This window comes from Salvelinus alpinus, chromosome 22, assembly GCF_045679555.1.
Source record: "Salvelinus alpinus chromosome 22, SLU_Salpinus.1, whole genome shotgun sequence".
NCBI classification, from domain to species: Eukaryota; Metazoa; Chordata; class Actinopteri; order Salmoniformes; family Salmonidae; genus Salvelinus; species Salvelinus alpinus.
This window is the reverse complement of record NC_092107.1, coordinates 9,350,717-9,370,494: the sequence shown is the minus strand read 5'-3', so window position 1 is coordinate 9,370,494 and position 19,778 is coordinate 9,350,717. Positions and strand designations below refer to the sequence as shown.

The 19,778-nt window shown below is 41.4% G+C and overlaps 2 protein-coding genes and 1 long non-coding RNA gene across 4 annotated transcripts in view; 1 reads left to right on the top strand and 2 right to left on the bottom strand.

Annotated features, from left to right (window-relative positions):
* LOC139548934 (sortilin-related receptor-like) overlaps positions 1-4,757 on the bottom strand; it is a 66,602-nt gene extending 61,845 nt beyond the window's left edge. For both annotated transcript variants that reach the window (XM_071358905.1, XM_071358907.1), the window contains exon 1: positions 4,368-4,757. In XM_071358905.1, the coding sequence (XP_071215006.1) occupies positions 4,368-4,745 (378 nt within the window). In that variant the 5' untranslated portion in view covers positions 4,746-4,757. The remainder of the gene's footprint in view (positions 1-4,367) is intronic.
* Positions 4,758-10,491: 5,734 nt separating this feature from the next.
* Positions 10,492-12,069, top strand: LOC139548956 (uncharacterized). The gene is made up of 4 exons (XR_011669797.1): positions 10,492-10,582; positions 10,956-11,055; positions 11,685-11,736; positions 11,989-12,069. It is a non-coding gene; the product is annotated as an uncharacterized lncRNA (long non-coding RNA).
* Positions 11,747-19,494, bottom strand: LOC139548944 (carotenoid-cleaving dioxygenase, mitochondrial-like). Its single transcript, XM_071358921.1, has 13 exons — positions 19,295-19,494; positions 18,836-19,037; positions 18,504-18,715; positions 18,267-18,382; positions 16,472-16,574; positions 16,161-16,298; positions 15,760-15,920; positions 15,424-15,591; positions 13,947-14,084; positions 13,499-13,681; positions 13,242-13,352; positions 13,021-13,145; positions 11,747-12,067 (listed from the first exon to the last, which is right to left on the bottom strand). The coding sequence occupies exons 1-13, from the start codon at positions 19,314-19,316 to the stop codon at positions 11,983-11,985; spliced, it is 1,764 nt and encodes a 587-aa protein (XP_071215022.1). The 5' UTR covers positions 19,317-19,494; the 3' UTR covers positions 11,747-11,982.
* Between the last annotated feature and the right edge of the window lie 284 nt (positions 19,495-19,778).

The window sequence follows — 19,778 nt, the reverse complement described above, 5'->3', positions numbered from 1 at the left end:
AGTTTAAATGTATTTGGCTAAGGTATATGTAAACTTCCGACTTCAACTGGCCTTCATCCTTCATCTGACCTTGACAGACTAGTGAGCTGAAATGCAGCTCACACACACCAGAGCATTGAAAATGCCCTTTTTGACATAGCTTTTCCACATCTGTATTGTTCACCTTCTTTACTGCAACTTGCAGTGAATTCACACCAACTTCTAACTGTAAGTGAGTGTGAGTGTTAAGGGTCAAAAACTAGTCTATGGTTTTAGTCCTGAGCGGATCTGTCAGACTGTAGTAAATTATATACAAACAAAACCAATGAAATGGATGAAGGGGACCACGCTGGCATAGCTTGCCAATGCTTGTTCTCTCGCTCGCTGTCTCACACACACATCGATAGGCCGAAATAATGAATGAGCAACAAGGTGTCCAATACAACTGCAGATATTCAACCATAATTCCTTCATTATAATCAAAGATGATCAGGATTCTGATTGTTTACCAGAGCACTTATTTTTCACCGGCACTCGCTTCGCTGCAGTTAGCAAACAGTAATTGTTCTACTACATTAGGCCTGATCTCTTGAAACTCAACACATAACTGCAAACATATGTATCCTCCTTGCTCACACAGGCTCATAGAAGTAGGCTAGATGACATGCATCAGAACAAGTCCAGGCACCAGACAAGTCTAGTCAAATGTATTCATCAAGGCTCCTTACGTGTGACATTATGACCACTATTTAATGAGGAAAATGAGTACAGCCAAGCATTCCCCAAGCCAGAACAAACATCACCATGGCACTCAAATAGTGTTCTTATGCACAAACCCCGTTTGATGTTTACTATGTGTCCTGTGGCAGGGAACCAGATCCTGCTTGCAGTACACCTTCAGAGTGTGTCATGTTATTTCCCTGGAGATGTTTGTGAACTGTGGGAAACCATTTACTGGATAGATTGAGCAACTTCAGGGGAGTGTTCAGTAAGGCACGCCCTAGCAAAACAAAATCACTATTGGACAAGTTCAGGTATGACTTCCGCGTTTCACTCTGTTACAAGACGTTCTGTCTCTGCTGAACACAAACGAGACGCTAGACTAGAGGCTTGGCTCTCTTGTTTGTTTTGAGTGAGAATCTCAACTGGCAGATGCTCAAGACAGGTTTCAGTCACACTTCGCGCTTGAATTTCACAATCGATGCTGCCTACACCGCAAGTCAAATCAAATCAAAATTGTATTTTTCACATGTGCCAAATACAACAGGTGTAGTACACCTTAACGTGAAATGCTTACTTACAAGCCCTTAACCAACAATGCAGTTAAGAAAATAAACTAAAGAAAATATTTACTAAATAAACTAAAGTATAATTTTTGTAGTTTTTTTAAGTAACAAAATAACTATAATGGGGCTATATACAGGGGGTACCGGTACCGAGTCAATGTGCGGGGGTACAGGTTAGTCGAGGTAAGTTTGCCTGCATTAAAGTCCCCGGCCACTAGGAGCACCACTTCTGGATGAGCATTTTCTTCTTTGTTTATGGCCTTATACAGATCGTTGAGCGCGGTCTTCTTGCCAGCGTCAGTTTGTGGTGGTATATAGACGGCTACGGACAATATAGATGAAAACTCTCTTGGTAGTGTTGTCTAATCAAATCAAACGTAACTGTTCTGTTCTGCCGATGCACGGAAAACCCAGCCAACTGTATATTATCTGTGTCGTCGTTCTGCCACGACTCGGTGAAACATAAGATATTACAGTTTTAAATGTTCCGTTGGTAGGATAGTCTCGAACAGAGCTCATCCAGTTTATTCTCCAGTGATTGCACGTTGGCAAATATAATGGATGGTAGAGGCGGGTTACCCACTCGCAGACGAATTCTCACAAGGCACCGTGATCTCCGCCCCCTTTATTTCCTTCATGTGAATGACGGGGATTTGGTCCTCATCTGGAAGCAGCATTATATCCTCACTTCAGACTCATGAATTAAAAAATCTTCATCCAGTTATTAGGTGAGTAATCTCTGTTCTGATATCCAGAAGCTCTTTTCGGTCATGAAAGACAGTAGCATCAACATTATGTACAAAATAAGTTACAAACAATGCGAAAAAACACAAAATAGCACAACTGGTTAGGAGACAGTAAAACGGCAGCCATCCCCTTGGGCGCCATTCTTTGTCTCAGAGTTTGTTTTTTCTACTTCCTTTCCTAATTGTTTTGAGCTCATTATCAGGAATGAACTTTAAACCAACATTCCACATTCCTTACTTAAACTAAGAAACTGATTAATTGTATCCACATTTCACACACACTGACAACATCCTATACAGATTTGTACAACAATTACATTTAAAGGGAGAATTATATCTATATAGGATATATCTATATAGGTTAGCATTTCGCTACACTCGCATTAACATCTGCTAACAATATGTATGTGACCAATAAAATTGGATTTGATATGGCTAGGGACGGGGGACTGAAAGCTTACTTAAACTTAAATGACAAAATAACAGCCATACAGTTGCTACAAATAGCCAACCTTATTTATAAACAAGTAAAGTATGTACCTTTTTGGCAAACATTTTGTGCATTTTCACTGCAGCACCTTTAGAAACATCTAGGCTGAATCCCATGAGTGCACTGTCTAAGCTATTTAATCCCTGAAGATATTGGCTTTCCTCTACTGTCACAGAAGAGACACTGACTGTCCAGAACAAAACATGACATCTGACCAGCAGAGGAATTATTTCCAAAGTTGATCACATAAGCAACCCTGTCTGTTCCAATTTGAGGTTGTGTGGAATGCGGTGCAACCACCAGTGACTTTTAGTTTCATTTTATAGAATACTGAAGAGCTGACTACCTTAATAAATAAGAAATCACATTATGGAGCTACTCAGCAATGTGACCTGACTCTTACAGACTTGATATCATTGGCCACTTTAATAAATGGAACACTAGTCACTTTAATAATGCCACTTTAAGAATGTTTACATATCTCGCATAACTCATCTCATATGTATATACTGTATACTACACTATCTATTGCATCTTAGCCGCTCTGTCACTGCTCATCCATATATTTGTATATTTATTTATTCTTATCCCATTCCTTTACTAGATTGTGTGTATTAGGTTTTGTGGTGGAATTGTTGATATTACCTGTTAGATACTGCTGCACTGTCGGATCTAGAAGCATAAGCATTTCACTACACTCGCAATCACATCTGCTAACCATGTGTATGTGACCAATAAAATTTGATTTGATTCATCATACACAACAGCCCCAACATCTTACAGAAATCAATAACAAAAATGTAATATACAAAGACTGCCACTATTGGCTCTTCGCAATATTTCCACCCTCCAATATGGCAAGCATGTCCACATGGGGGAAGACTATAGTGGCAGTCTTGGCTAATTAGAATTGTGTTATTGTTCACGGTCATCAACTGTGTGATTGTGGTGACATGCTGTGATCACGGGGTTTCTGAAAAACTGGTCAAATATAAATACTGCATTAGTTTGGTCAAGAAGAGAATTCAAAGACTTCGTGCAATACATGTGTGTGTAACAGTCTGTTGGTAGACAGTAAAACGGAGGGTTTGTTTACTAGATCCACTGACGTCATTGAATAGGTTATGCCAGTGCTTTCTATGGTAGCTCGAGCCTTACATCGGGGAGAAAAGCGCCCGCCATGGCATCGTATGCTGAAATGGGACAGTCTGTGTCAAAAAGTCGAGTAGCTATCTCGATACGGTGGTACTGATAATCACACACTTGACAATAAACTAGACTGACTTCGAAAGCCTGGCTTTGGCTATTTGCTATTTGCTCCTCACCTCTCCTCGTCAAGGGTCGTGCATGAAATGAGAGCCATACAGCAGGGTTCCCCAACTTGCGGCCAGCGGGCCGAATTTGGCCCACGGGTGGTTTTATTTGGCCCCAAGTAAAATAAAAAATAAAAAGTGAAATGCTCCAAGTGATTTTTATTTAAGAAATCTGTTTCAAGTATTCACACGAATAATATAGAGACACCTGATCGTATACAAACGTAAGCAAGGTTTGAAATGTTTTTGTCAAACAGTATATATGTTTGGGCTTCTTGCGATCAATTTGCAGTTTACAAATTATTTGTAATTATGTTCAGGTCCCCGACCATCCGCACAAGAAAAAAATCGACCTGCAGCTGAATATAGTTGATGATCCCTGCCATTGATGTTTCTGAGTTCCGTTACTAAACTAGCTAGGTAGTTAACGTTAGCTGCTAAACCTAACTAGCTACTGTAGCTAACAGTAGATAGCCTTCCGAGTGTGACGAAAGACCAGCTAGCTAGCTGCTTTCAGTAGAATTGGAGTTACACTGGAAAAGTAATGCATTACCTGTCCATACACCTTTGGCACGGGTGGTTGGACTGCACTCCGCCGAATGCGATGCTGATACATGCCCGACGCTCTGTCTTCCCTTGCATTACGTGCAGCTCGTCGTTTCGTATCGGCGCCTATTCCATGGATACATTCTTCATTTGCGTTCACCGTAGAAAAACCCCTGTCCTGCAGTAGCAATAACCGCTGGTCTCGACGAAGGGTGGAGGAAAATGTACCAGGTGCGAAGAAAAATAACAAATATATTGTAAACCTAAGAGGGGACAGCATCTTGACTGTCTGTCTTGTCGCCATGTTTGTGTATGTTTCGTTTGGGTAACTAGAAGTGCTCCTTCGAGAGGCGATTGGAGTAAGCGTAGGAGGCACCCCCATCATCCCCCTCTCCTAAGCAAAGTATGCTAGTTGCATTGGGCAGGTTCGTTTTGCATGTCTCGGTGCGTCGTGTGGGTGGAGATTTCACTTAAGGACCAATGGAATGTCTAAAATGTATAAACTCCGGACATCACGGGCACCGGGCAATGGAAAATGAACTCGCCCATTGTTAGCGACTTTTTGGTATATTGAATGAGTTTGCATTTGTGGATGCACTTGAAAAATATCCAACATGATAAACAACCAATGATATATATATCTAAATCATTGTATACAACACTACATGGCAAATCCTTACACATGTACCAACCCAAAAAAATCTGAATGACAAAAATCTAAAAAGTCTGAAGGACAAAGTTCAAACGGCCCAAAATAAACTAATGAGAAGTATAGGCCTACTCAAGCTCAGCCGTAGGACGCACATTGGTCTTAATCTTGTTGTACATTATAGAACTTGCACCCAGTTACCTGTCTGGTTATTTTAATTTCACTGGAGACTCTCATAGCCATCACACCAGAACTCTGCCCGGAGTAACCCTGAAGTACCCCTCGTGCATTTTACCAGTAGGCCTGGTCTCATGAGTCTTTTCAAGTACCCCCTGTGGAAGGCCAAGTACCCCTGGTTGGAAAATACTGGCTTAAAGAAAGTATAATTGTTTCAGCTAACGTTATTGTTTTCATTTTCTAATCTTGTGTATATTTTGTTTTTATGTATTTTCAAAAGAAACACAATAGAAAAAAGTTTGACACTTTTTTGTGTCATCCTCAATGCTTTTAATGCCCTTGTGCTGTATCCATGTGAGTGGTGTATTGCATTTAAAATTGTCAACAACAAAAAAAGCTAAGCAAAGAACACTTGAAATTGCATTCAATTTACAACTGTTTTGAAAACCTACGCTAAATAAATAAATGTCCCCAGAAAGCAAAGCTTTTCCTTGTATATGACACCATTATCATTATTATCTACAAGGGGAATAGAATAGATCAGAACAGAATAAAGCAGCTATGTTCACACAAACAAGTATCTTAGGTCTCACTCCCACCACTGGACAATAGGCAGACATGACAAATCACACAACATAACCTATTGTGCTTATATCACATGCAGAGTCAACATGACAGCTGTCTCCAACCGAGTACATTAGCAACAGGATTTGATATAAAGTAAAGTGGATATGGGCGCTTTTTCACTGTGTTTCTTCATTGATTCGGTGAGACACTTTCACAATAGATTGTGAAACAAATGTGTCTTAGAGACAACAAGCTACATATGGGTTATTATTATAAAAACGGGAGTGACATGGATATATTGTAGGTAAACTTTAGGGAAAATCTGAATAGATCTGGAGGTCACCAGTAATTTCTGTGTGCGACTTTTGACTTGAAAAAAGGCTAGCCACTTACAATAATTTACTCTCAGTCAATTAGATCCTTACACATGCAGATTGTTCTACTGCACATTGCTCATTATTTACCCACAGACAGGGAGGTGTGGAAAGGGACATAGACGTTGCCATGGGAGATCCCTAAGGGCCTGCACATACATCTTGCAAGGGGAGGAGATCTTCAGTAGTTACAGTGCCTTCGGAAAGTATTCAGACCCCTTGACTTTTTGCACATTTTGTTAGGATACAGCCTTTTTATAAAATTGATTAAATTGTTTTTCCCCTCATCAATCTACACATGATACCCATAATGACAAAGCAAAGACAGGTTTTTAGATCCTCTCAAGCTCTGTCAGGTTGGATGGGGAGTGTTGCTGCACAGCTATTTTCAGGTCTCTTCAAAGATGTTCGGTCGGGTTCAAGTCCGGGCTCTGGCTGGGCCACTCAAGGACATTCAGAGACTTGTCCCAAAGCCACTCCTGCATTGTCTTGGCTGTGTGCTTAGGGTTGTTGTCCTGCTGGAAGGTGAACTTTCTCCCCAGTCTGAGGTCCTGAGAGCTCTGGAGCAGGTTTTCATCAAGGATCTCTGTACTTTGCTCCGTTCATATTTGCCTCGATCCTGACTAGTCTCCCAGTCATTGCTGCTGCACAACATCCCCACAGCATGATGCTGTCAACACCATGCTTCACCATAGGGATGGTGCCAGGTTTCCTCCAGACATAATGCTTGGCATTCAGGCCAAAGAGTTGATCTTGTTTTCAACAGACCAGAGAATCTTTTATCATGGTTTGAGAGTCTTTAGGTGTCTTTGGCAAACTCCAAGCAGGCTGTCATGTGCCTTTACTGAGGAGTGGCTTCCGTCTTGCCACTCTACCATAAAGGCCTGATTGGTGGAGTGCTGCAGAGATGGTTGTCCTTCTGGAAGGTTCTCCCATCTCTATAAAGGAACTCTAGAGCTCTGTCAGAGTAACCATTGGGTTCTTGGTCACCTCCCTGACCAAGGCCCTTCTCCCCCGATTGCTCAGTGTGGCCAGGCGGCCAGCTCTAGGAAGAATTTAGGTGGTTCCAAGATTCTCCCTCTTTCAGAGATCACAGTTTACAGGGAATGTTTGACTGGAACACTCTAGGAGGAATTTTGGTGATTCCAACTGTGCCTCGACACAATCCTGTCATGGAGCTCAACGGACAATTCCTTTGACCTCATGACTTGGTTTTTGCTCTGACATGCACTGTCAACTGTGGAACCTTATATAGACAGGTGTGTGTCATTCCAAATAATGGCCAATCAATTAATTTACCACTGGTGGACTCCAATCAAGTTGTAGAAAAATCTCAAGGATGATCAATGTTAACAGGATGCACCTGAGCTCAATTTCGTGTCTCATAGCAAAGGGTCTGAATACTTATGTCAATAGGGTATTTTCTTTTTTCTTTTTTCTAATAAATTTGCAAACATTTCTAAAAACCTGTTTTTGCTTTGTTATTATGGGGTAGATTGATGAGGATTTTTTTTATTTCATCCATTTTAGAATAACGCTATAACAAAATGTAATGTGTAAAAAGTCAAGGGGTTTGATTACTTTCTGAAAGCACTGTATGTCAAATATTGTTATAACTAGCTTTAGCTGCTCCTTTAGCTGCTGACAAGGCAGCAGCTACTCTTCCTGGGGTCCAGCAACATTAAGGCAGTTATATCCAATTAAAAATATTACATGACATTACATTTCATAACACTTTACCCAAAACATTTAGTGTGTTCCCTCAGGCCACTACTACACAATCACATATTAATAATACAACATCCATGTGTACGTGTGCGTAGAGTGCGTGTCTTATCATGTGTATGTGTGTCTGTGCCTGTGTGTGTGTGTGTCTCTTCACAGTCCCCGCTGTTCAGTTAAGGTGTATTTTTATCCTTTTAAAAAATCTGATTCTACTGCTTGCATCAGTTACCTGATGTGAAATAGATTTCCATGTAGCCATGGCTCTATGTAGTACTGTGCGCCTCCCATAGTCTGTTCTTGACTTGGGGATTGTGAAGAGATCCTTGGTGGCATGTCTCATGGGGTATGCATGGGTGTCCGAGCTGTGTGCTAGTAGTTTAAACAAACACCTCGGTGCATTCAGCATGTCAACACTTCTTACAAATACAAGTAGTGATGAAATCAATCTCTCCTCCACTTTGAGCCATGAGAGATTTACATGCATATTATTAACGTTAGATCTCCGTGTACATTTAAGAGCCAGCTGTGCTGCGTTGTTCTGAACCAATTGTAATTTTCCGATGTTTCTCTTTGTGGCACCTGACCACACGACTGAACAGTAGTCGAGGTGCGACAAAACTAGAGTCTGTAGGACCTGCCTTGTTGATAGTGTTGTTAAAAATTACAGTTTACAATCCAGGGTTACAATCCAGTTTAGTCATCTCAACTTGCTCAATTTCCACATTATCTTTTACAAGATTTAGTTGAGGTTTAGTGAATGCTTTAAGTTTTTGAAATATTTAGGACTAACTTATTCCTTGCCACCCATTCTGAAACTAACTGCAGCTCTTTGTTAAGTGTTGTAGCGATTTAACTCACTGTACTAGCTGACGTGTCTAGTGTTGAGTCATATGCATACATAGACACGCTGGCTTTACTCAAGGCCAGTGGCATGTCATTAGTAAAGATTGAAAAAAGTAAGGGGCCTAGACAGCTGCCCTGGAATTGCTGATTCTACCTGGATTATGTTGGAGAGGCTTCCATTAAAGAACACCCTCTGTGTTCTGTTAGACAGGTAGCTCTCTATCCACAATATAGCAGGGGGTGTAAAGCTATAACACATAAGTTTGTCCATCAGCAGACTATGATCAATAATGTCAAAAGCCGCACTGAAGTCTAACAAAACAGCTCCCACAATCTTTTTATCATCAATTTCTCTCAGCCAAACAGCAGTCATTTGTGTAAGTGCCGTGCTTGTTGAATGTCCTTCCTTTAAGCGTGTTGAATGTCTGCTGTCAATTTGTTTAGAGTAAAATAACATTGCATCTGGTCAAACACAATTTTTTACAAAAGTTTACTAAGGGTTGGTAACAGGCTGATTGGTCGGCTATTTGAGCCAGCAAAGGGGGCTTTACTATTCTTGGGTAGTGGAATTACTTTTGCTTCCCTCCAGGTCTGAGGGCACATAGGCGTGGCAATATCGTCCACTATTGTCCTCAGTAATTTTACATCCAAGTTGTCAGACCCCGGTGGCTTGTCATCGTTGATAGCAAACAATAATTTCACTTCTTCCACACTTACTTTACGGAATTCAAAATGTCAATGCTTGTCTTTCATCATTTGATCAGTTATACTTGGATGTGTAGTGTCAGCGTTTGTTGCTGGCATGTCATGCCTAAGTTTTCTAATCTTGCCAATGAAAAAATCATTAAAGTAATTAGCAATATCATGGCCTCCAGAGTGGCGCAGCGGTCTAAGGCACTGCAGTGCTTGAGGCGTCACTACAGACCCAGGTTCGATCCAAGGGCTGTGTCAGAGCCGGCCGTAACCGGGCTGCGTCATCCGGGTTAGGAGAGGGTTTGGCCGGTGGGGATGTCTTGGTCCCATTGCACTCTAGTGACTCCTTGTGGTGGGCTGGGTGCCTGAAGGCTGACAATGGTTGCCAGTGGTGCCAGTTTCCTCTGACACATTTGTGCAGCTGGTTTCCGGTTAAGTGAGCAGTTTGGCTTGGCAGGATTGCAGCGATGAGACAAGACTGTAACTACCAATTGGATATCACGAAAAAGGGGTAAAAGTCTAAAAAAATAAGTTATTGGCAATATCAGTGGGTTTTGTGATGAATGAGCCATCTGATTAAATGGTGCTGGGTTTGCCATTTTGCCCCACATTTCATTTAAGGTGCTCCAAAGCTTTTTACTATCATTCTTTATGTAATTTATCTTTGTTTCATAGTATAGTTTCTTATTCTTTTTATTCAGGTTAGTCACATTATTTCTCAATTTGCAGTACGTTTGCCAATCGGTTGTACAGCCAGACTTATTTGCCATTCCTTTTGCCTCATCCCTCTCACCCATACAATTGTTTAATTCCTCATCAATCCACGGGGATTTCATTGTTTTTACTGTCATTTTCTTAATGGGTGCATGCTTATTAGTAACTGGAATAAGCAATTTCATAAATGTGTCAAGTTCAGTGTCTGGTTGCTCCTCATTACACACCACAGACGAACAAATATTATGACCTCTTATACACTATATTAGGCACAGCCTTTGGAACTTCTTAGATATGGTTATTACTGTATATTCTGATCACTACAGTCAATGGATTTGCTGTCTGAAGACAGTAGGTGGCGGTAGATCATAATAGTTTGAACTGTAGCACGTCCTTGTTCGTGAAATTGATGGAACGTTCTGATTGGCTCGCGCAAAACACTCGGAATTCGAATTTGGCAAACCAAACGGATAAGCAAAAGTAAGTATACTTTTCAAATGTTTTAGGTAGCTAGCTAATCAATTTTACATAACAGCATTTTTGTTAATTACCTCGATAGATTACCTTGAAATAAATTAAGGATGTGTTTAAGTTACACATGTTAGCTAACTAGTGATAAGGCCCTGCCAGCTACGGTTGGATAACCAAACTTTAGCTAGCTAATTAGCAGTGTTTGTTAGTTGAGGTCAGCTGTGCTGATTCTGCAGCTGGTAGAATGTTGTTAGTTAGCTGCAATTGTTCAGTTAGACAGGCGCATAAACATTACCCAACGTTAACATGTTACACTGTGTTAAAATGTAGTCTCTCATCAGCCATTGTAGCTAACCACACATCTCTCCACGTAACTTTTTAGAAAGCGGTGAGAAACTTTTAAGTGACCATTGCCAGGCAGAGTGATGCCACCGACAGGGAGGGGAATGGACAACAAAGGCCCCAAAAAAATGGCACAAGAGGTCTGAAAATGCTGCCGTTTTGATGTTATCTGCTGGAAAAGTACTCCCCAGGGCCATTAGAAAAACATGTCTTCCATCCACCATTGGGATAGCTAATTTACGTATTTCAATCTGTTCTCAACTCAGCCATATCAATTTTCTATTAGTTAGTCCATGCAAATCCATATTGATTGTGTTGTAGTCATTGAGAGTTGTCTTTTCTCTTTCATTGCAATAGGTTGAACAAACATCTGCATATTGTGACAGTTCTCCAGCAAAAAATAAAAAAACACACAGTAGTAAAACACCAGCTTCAATCTCTTCAGATTTGTTTGAGGGTGCACTTGCAGGTATGCACATATTTGCATTAGGAATAATTTTTCTCTCTTTCATAGATAAGAATGATGAATGTTTGGATCAATTGATACCATCATTTATATCTAATAATAGAATGTAGCTCAGGTGGTAGAGCATGGCGCTTGCAACGCCAGGATAGTGGGTTCAATTCCTGGAATCAGCCTTTCATAAGTTCATACACTTGCTATGGATGAAAGTGTCTGGTAAATGGCATGTATTATATATCAATTTTTTTAATGTGTTTGCTACAGAGAAATTGACATTACTGCTCTTTATTTTCCTTCAAATGATAGGTGCAAATAGAGAGGTCAACATGCTATTTTCCAAATACTCTGAAGTGTTGAGGTAGGTACAACAAAGGTAACATGACAAACGTGTTGAACAGGTTTTCATTCCATTCTTTGTAATGTCAGACCACATTTGAGTTTAAATTCCAGTGCTTTGCCCACATCACATATTACGTTAAGTACCCAGGCAATTTTACTGCATACAAACATTTTTTATTATGATAAACAACCATTAGGTGAATATGCTTTTCTTGAAATCATCTGTACACCACACCATGTCGATCATACATAGTGCCTTTGTTTCCTACAGTGAGAGGGCTGCAATAGATGCTTCACAAGTTAGGGAGTTGGAAGACATATTGATGGAGGCCAGAAACTTGGAGTCACACCTGAAAGAGAAGAAAGATCACTTGAGGCGTACCTTGGCTCTCATTTCTGACAAACTGCAGGGATAGACTTGCTACATGGGCCTATGTGCTACAGACTATTTGTAAATATTTCAAATAAGTAACATGTCAGTACTTTTCTTTTGACCTCTATGTATGCTTTTTAGGTTTACTGTCCTCACTCTTTATCCCACACTGGCAAACACAATGTGAGTGTCATTGTGGTTCATTGCTTTATAAATTACCTATTTATATTGAAGCATTGGGAATACTGTAGATCTAGGCCTATGTAGCCTACTGTAAACAATAAATAGGTTAAAAATAAATATTGACGTTTCAGTGTCTGCAATATCCAAAGATAAGCACTCATTTTTAAAATGTATAAAATCAATTATTCTTTACTTGACAGTGAAATATAGCCTAACCATTACCAAACAGGAAACTAACTTTTAGGTCGTAACTGTGTTGTGAGTGACCACAAGACGGTCACAAGAGTCAATGGATTCAGTTCAGACTGTAGGACTAATTCATCTGTGTATCACATGGAATATTGCGTGGTGTTATCATAGCCTATATTTCACTTTTTCCAATAGTATTTTTGAAAGATTTATTACGAGCTTTTCGGTGGTGAGTGAACCAAATTATAAAAAATTAGCCCATGGCTTTTCTTAATACTTATTTTTTATTATAAGTTGTTTATATAGAGGATTGATATATTCACAAAACAGGAGTGGACATAAATCTTACAAAAATACACTTATTTATGAACATGAAACATTTTCTTTGTTTGCATGGAACTAACAAGTTTTTCACAGTGCTTTTAAAGTCAACTTCACAATAAGGTGTTTTGATGGTTATCCAGTCAATAATCAGAAAGGATATACTTGACAAGAAATGAAAGATGAACACAGTACAATTCACTCTAATGGGCCTCCAATTTTTTTTCTGATAGAGACCTTCTATGAGTCGTAGTGGAGTTGAATGTCCCATGGAAACCATAGGGAATGTTCACAGGCACCTCTGCTCTGCCCAACTCTTTGAATGTCTTGGCATCCAAAACCAACAGGAACGTGCTCTTGTCCTGGAGAAAGGGAACATGTTTACATTAGGAGGCTAACATTGGGAGTTAGGAGAACAACAATTGTTAACGGGCATAGGTGTTTAAGGGGGAACTGACCTTATTTGGAGTGATGACCACAGACATAATGACACCGTCATCCTCTTCTGTAGCGCCAGGCAAGGGTACAAAGACAGGCTCTGAAGGGTACAGTCCAGGATGCTCCCACACCTTAAAGCACAGCAGTATGAAGGTCAGCATTGAATTTCCTATTCCTATTACCTAGGCTTACATCACTCATCGCAATAGAGTACTGTGTTACTGATGCAGATATTCTTGAGTAAAAAAAAAAAGGAGGAATCAATATGACAACCAACCTTCATTCTTTTGCCTTGGAGGTCCATCTTGATGAGAGTGTCTCCTACTAGATGTCTGAAACCACAACCGTAGAAGTAGCGATATGGTTTGGTGTTGTACTTGGCATAGTTGATTTGTGGGAACTCGAGACCACCATACGTATGAAGTTCTTCATCGTGCAGATCCTCATGTGTACAGAACACCTGCAGAGAGCGAGTTAATGAGGCTCTGATAGTGAATATTCCTCCCCTAAACCGGACAACGCTGGGCCAATTGTGCGCCACCCGATGGGACTGCCGTTCACGGCCGGTTGTGATACAGCCTGGGATCGAACCAGGGTTTGTAGTGACGCCTCTAGCACTGAGAGGCAGTGCCTTAGACCGCTGCCCCACTCGGGAGCTTAGCTTAGTGATGTATTTCAGCAGTGATGTATAACAGAAGACTTGTGCATGATTATTGTACACACACCTTGTCCTTCGCAGTCTTGGTGGCAGTGGCGGTACTGTCAGGGCGTGTGTTCAGATTTTGCCCACAGGGTGTCTCCTTGTCCACGTTGAGAGGCAAGACAAATCGCCGGGGGAACACTCTGCACATAGTGTTGTACACCTAATTTGAACAAAAACATTTTCAACCTCAAGCAGTTCACATGTAGGATTCCTGATCCTAGTGACTTTAGCTGGTTACACTTACAGTGCTTTCGGAAAGTATTCAGACCCCTTCACTTTTTCCACATTTTGTTAGGTTACAGCCTTATTCTAAAATGTATTTTTAATTTTTTTTCTTCTCAATCTACCTAAAATACCCCATAATGACAAAGCAAAAACAGTTGTATTTATTTTTATTTACATAAGTATTTAGACCCTTTACTCAGTGCTTTGTTGAAGCACATTTGGCAGGGATTACAGCCTTGAGTCTTCTTGGGAATGACGCTACAAGCTTGGCACACCTGTATTTGGGTAGTTTCTCCCATTCTTCTCTGCAGATCCTCTCAAGCTCTGTCAGGTTGGATGGGGAGCGTTGCTGCACAGCTATTTTCAGGTCTCTTCAAAGATGTTCGGTCGGGTTCAAGTCCGGGCTCTGGCTGGGCCACTCAAGGACATTCAGAGACTTGTCCTGATGCCACTCAGGCATCAACCCTAGGAACTCTAGAGCTCTGTCAGTGACCATCGGGTTCTTGGTCACCTCCCTGACCCAAGGCCCTTCTCCCCCGATTGCTCAGTTTGGCCGGGCTGCCAGCTCTAGGAAGAGTCTTGGTGGTTCCAAACTTCTTCCATTTAAGAATGATGGAGACCACTGTGTTCTTGGGGACCTTCAATGCTGCAGAAACGTTTTGATACCCTTCCCCAGAACAGTGCCTCGACACAATCCTGTCTCGGACCTCTACGGACAATTCCTTCGACCTCATGGCTTGGTTTTTGCTCTGACATGCACTGTCACCTGTGGGACCTTATATAGACAGGTGTGTGCCATTCGAAATCATGTCCAATCAATTGAATTTACCACAGGTGGACTCCAATCAAGTTGTAGAAACATCTCACGGATGATCAATGGAAACAGGATGCACCTGAGCTCAATTTTGAGTCTCATAGCAAAGGGTCTGAATACTTCTGTAAATAAGGTATTTCTGTAAAACTGTTTTCGCTTTGTCATTATGGGGTATTTTGTGTAGATTTCTGAGGAATTATTTTTATTTAATCATTAATGTTTTAAAATTCAAGGGATCTGAATACTTTCCGAAGGCACTGTATAACTGTAATGAACAAGCCATTATAAATGCTTTATAAGTTATACAAAAAAGTATACATGCTTCTGAATTCTAATGCATATAACTGTTTAAAAATAATGGAATATGTATTTGTAGTTAGTAATAGTATTTTTAAATAGTTTATTAATGATTATTCATTGAAGTTAAGTGTTATACCCTTCAGTTTAGACTTATACTGACCTTGTCCAGAGCCTCTCCTGACTTGCGCATGTTCTGAACAATGTAGTTGTTGATGGCTTTGCCATCGTCTGCGGCACAGAGGTCCATAACCAGGAGGCCATCCTCCTCCCAGGCGTTGATCTGGTGGAATGTGGACAGCGCTTTGGCATAATACTTGACTGAGTTGAGCTGGAAGAGAATAAAGGATGTCAGTCATCAGAAATGAAATGTATAACTTAAAAGCAATTACTGTAGGCTTAGTATCCTTTGTCTCGTTCCTAGCTTGTCATTTACCAAAACTTTCAACAAGAATTGAGACTCCCAAGAATTCAAGGGCGTTCTAGACCAAGGTCTTACCTTGCCTGTCTGCTTGTTAATCAAATGAAAGATGGTCTCAAGTTTAGGGTCCCAGTAGACCCCATCGCTGATACCCTTTCCTCTCAGCTTGCCTGTAACAATCTTCAAGAGGTCCATTTTGATAGGCTGCTCAATAAACACCACGTAATTCTCCGACATTGCTGAAATCGAATGAGCAGTATATCAATTGCCACTCTTTTGGAGTTGAGTCAGATCATATCAGTATTGATAGATCATTGCTGTGCATTCTGATTAACAAAAGGATGAAACATGACCATTTTGCTTTGAAGATGGTTGGCGGAGTGAGCCATCTACTGGTGAGAGGGTTTACATGAGAGGCTGTTTACGTTAAATGTGTCATTAGCTATGGAGCCTGTGGAGGCTTTGTGTGGTCTGCTCACCAAAGCTGTGGTAGTATGAAGGTCTTGCCTTGTCCACTGAAGGAATAGAACAGACCACTGTAGCTCCCTCCAGGGTTTCCTCTGGGTTTTCTGGCATTGTCTTTGTCGGAGGCACGCGGATGATATTGTAAATTGCACCTGAAAAAAAGGCCGTTTTAGTTTTATTTGGAACCTGGAAAACTGGCCTTTGGCCAATTTTTGCAGGCAGATTTCAGGTTTAAGAGGTTTGTGTTTTGTCATTCTTCATCTGCAATTCGTTAGACTTAAGTGACGGTGGTTAGTGAATGGGCAGGGGCTGGTTCCTTCCTTACCTTTAGCAGAGTAAGAATTCCCCATGTTGTATGTTGTACCATCAGGGTCTGTGTGGGGGTGGGCAGTGGCTCCATTGACAGCAATGAATTTGCTCCAGTCCACCTGTTGAGAGCATCAACAAAAATGAAATGTCTTGATAGGCCTTCAATCATGCTATCCTAAACTCAGCAAAAAAAGAAACGTCCTCACTGTCAGCTGTGTTTATTTTCATAAAAATGTGTATGAACATAACAAGATTCAACAACTGAGATTTAAACTGAACAAGTTCCACAGACATGTGACTAACAGAAATTGAATAATGTGTCCCTGAACAAAGGGGGGGGTCAAAATCCAAAGTAACAGTCATTATCTGGTGTGGCCACCAGCTGCATTAAGTACTGCAGTGCATCTCCTCCTTATGGACTGCACCAGATTTGCCAGTACTTGCTGTGAGATGTTACCCCACTCTTTCACCAAGGCACCTGCAAGTTCCCGGACATTTCTGGGGGGAATGGCCCTAGCCCTCACCCTCCGATCCAACAGGTCTCAGACGTGCTCAATGGGATTGAGATCCGGGCTCTTCGCTGGCCATGGCAGAACACTGACATTCCTGTCTTGCAGGAAATCACACACAGAACGAGCAGCATGGCTGGTGGCATTGTCATGCTGAAGGGTCATCTCAGGATGAGCCTGCAGGAAGGGTACCACATGAGGGAGGAGGATGTCTTCCCTGTAACGCACAGCGTTGAGATTGCCTGCAATGACAAAAAGTTCAGTCCGATGATGCACATCGCCCCAGACCATGACAGACCCTCCACCTCCAAATCGATCCCGTTCCAGAGTACAGGCCTTGGTGTAACGCTCATTCCTTCAATGATAAACGCAAATCCGACCATCACCCCTGGTGAGACAAAACCACGACTCGTCAGTGAAGAGCACTTTTTGCCAGTCCTGTCTGGTCCAGCAACGGTGGGTTTGTGCCCATAGACGACATTGTTGCCGGTGATGTCTGGTGAGGACCTGCCTTACAACAGGCCTACAAGCCCTCAGTCCAGCCTCTCTCAGCCTATTGCGGACAGTCTGAGCACTGATGGAGGGATTGTGCATTCCTGGTGTAACTCGGGCAGTTGCCATCTTGTACCTGTCCCGCAGGTGTGATGTTCGGATGTACCGATCCTGTGCAGGTGTTTGTTACACGTGGTCTGCCACTACGAGGACGGACGATCAGCTGTCCGTCCTGTCTCCCTGTAGCTCTGTCTTAGGTGTCTCACAGTACGGACATTGCAACTTATTGCCCTGGCCACACCTGCAGTCCTCATGCCTCCTTGCAGCATGCCTAAGGCACATTTACGCAGATGAGCAGGGACCCTGGACATCTTTCTTTTGGTGTTTTTCAGAATCAGTAGAAAGGCCTCTTTAGTGTCCTACGTTTTCATAACTGAACTTAATTGCCTACCGTCTGTAAGCTGTTAGTGTCTTAACAACCGTTCCACAGGTGCATGTTCATTAATTGTTTATGGTTCATTGAACAAGCATGGAAAACAGTGTTTAAACCCTTTACAAGGAAGATCTGTGAAGTTATTTGGATTTTTACGAATTATCTTTGAAAGACGTTTCTTTTTTTGCTGAGTTTATAATGCAATAGGTCTCTTATTAAATATTTCAACAAAATAATTTGGTGATTTGTTTATACTGAATGGAACTCTTTGTATTGTATGAGGCTACTGTAGGTAGTGTTTGTGTAGACCTTTAAAAAGAAAAGGAAACGCTATACACTAGTAGATCCGATGCAATATTTTATTAGCCAAGGCCTACCTTTTCCTTTGTCTCAAGTGTCTCAGGGTCCACCTTGTGCATGAAGTTTGTCTCCGTGCTCACGTAGTAATCACCCTTGTACGTCACAAAGCTCACATTGTCATTATCTGACGCTTCTGTGGACCAAAGACAGTTTTCATGTGATTAGCACAACGTAAATCAATTCTCCGTCTGTCATATATTCTCCACTCTTTGACCTCCAAACTCTTGAACTGCAGACTTGAACTGTAAACTCACTTGGCAGTTCGAACCGGGACAGAAAGCGTTGGAAGAAGTTCTTGCAGGGGTCTGGCATGGCCACAGTCCCGAATTCAGACACAACGATGCGGCTGTTCTCACTGTTAGCTGTGTAGCAGTCACTGCCCAGGAAGCGGCTCTTGTAGGTCACCTGGCCTCCCGCGATTTTGAATTGATGCAGGAGGGCCATTCCATCAAACCAGTGGTTGAATCTGAGAAGCAGAAGAAATAGTTAATATAGTACAGTAAATAATTTCATATATGCAGCAATAGTCATTTACTCCTCATTTGATTCTGGTTAAACATATATAGCTTGTTTAAAATATACTCACTTATTATTACCAATCTCAAACTTTCCTGGTCCGTTTCTGAGGAAATTGCCACTAATCCACTCTGGGATAGTTCCACTGATATTAGTGCTGATGGCCTCTGGGGTCTCATCCACAGAAGCCACGATCTTCTCAATGCATGGCAGGCCGTGCACATCTGTGTAATGATGATCCTTACTCTTCTTTGACTTAGTCTTTTTCAGGTCTGCAAGGAAAAAGTCCAGACAATATTATTACTCAAAAACACCTGAAGACCTACAAAGAAAAACAGCAGATAGATATCAAAGCAGAACTAGAAATTGTATTAAAGGAGCTTGTGGGGACTAATAGGCCTACAATAAATGACTCTCTAGATTTTTTTTACAAACTGAATAGTTATATGTTTTAAAGATGAGATGAAAGGTCACTAGGCAATGTATGACTGCAAAATGCTTTAACCCTCATTGGAGAACATCAACTTACCTGTAGAGCTTGGAGGTGACATTGTTGTCAGGATTGAGAATGTCTGTGGCTGTCTTGCTTGAAGGGAGTGCAAGTGATAGGACTCTTCTCGTGTGAAGCTCCTGTGTGCCGCTTAGTGTAACGGGCAGAGCTTTATACTGTCGCTGTAGCACAACCCTTTAGACCACGTGGTGGTTCTTACATAAGTCTTTGCGGAACAGAAGTTCTGTAAGCATAGCCGGGGGAGGTAGGGGTACTGAGGGTGCTGCAGCACCCCCTGAAAAATGTGAATTTAAAAAACATATTAATTACACAAAGTAGTGCACTGGGCATTTACTAGTCCTGTATTTCCCTGTCAGTGGAAAAATTGCAGCACCCCCAAACATCAAAAAAGGACCCATGATTGATAACCCAATCATGGGGATAATATCTAGATAGTTTACAACTTCTGGAACCCATCACAGCAGTACCTACACTATACAGAACATTATATTTTGGACCAGGT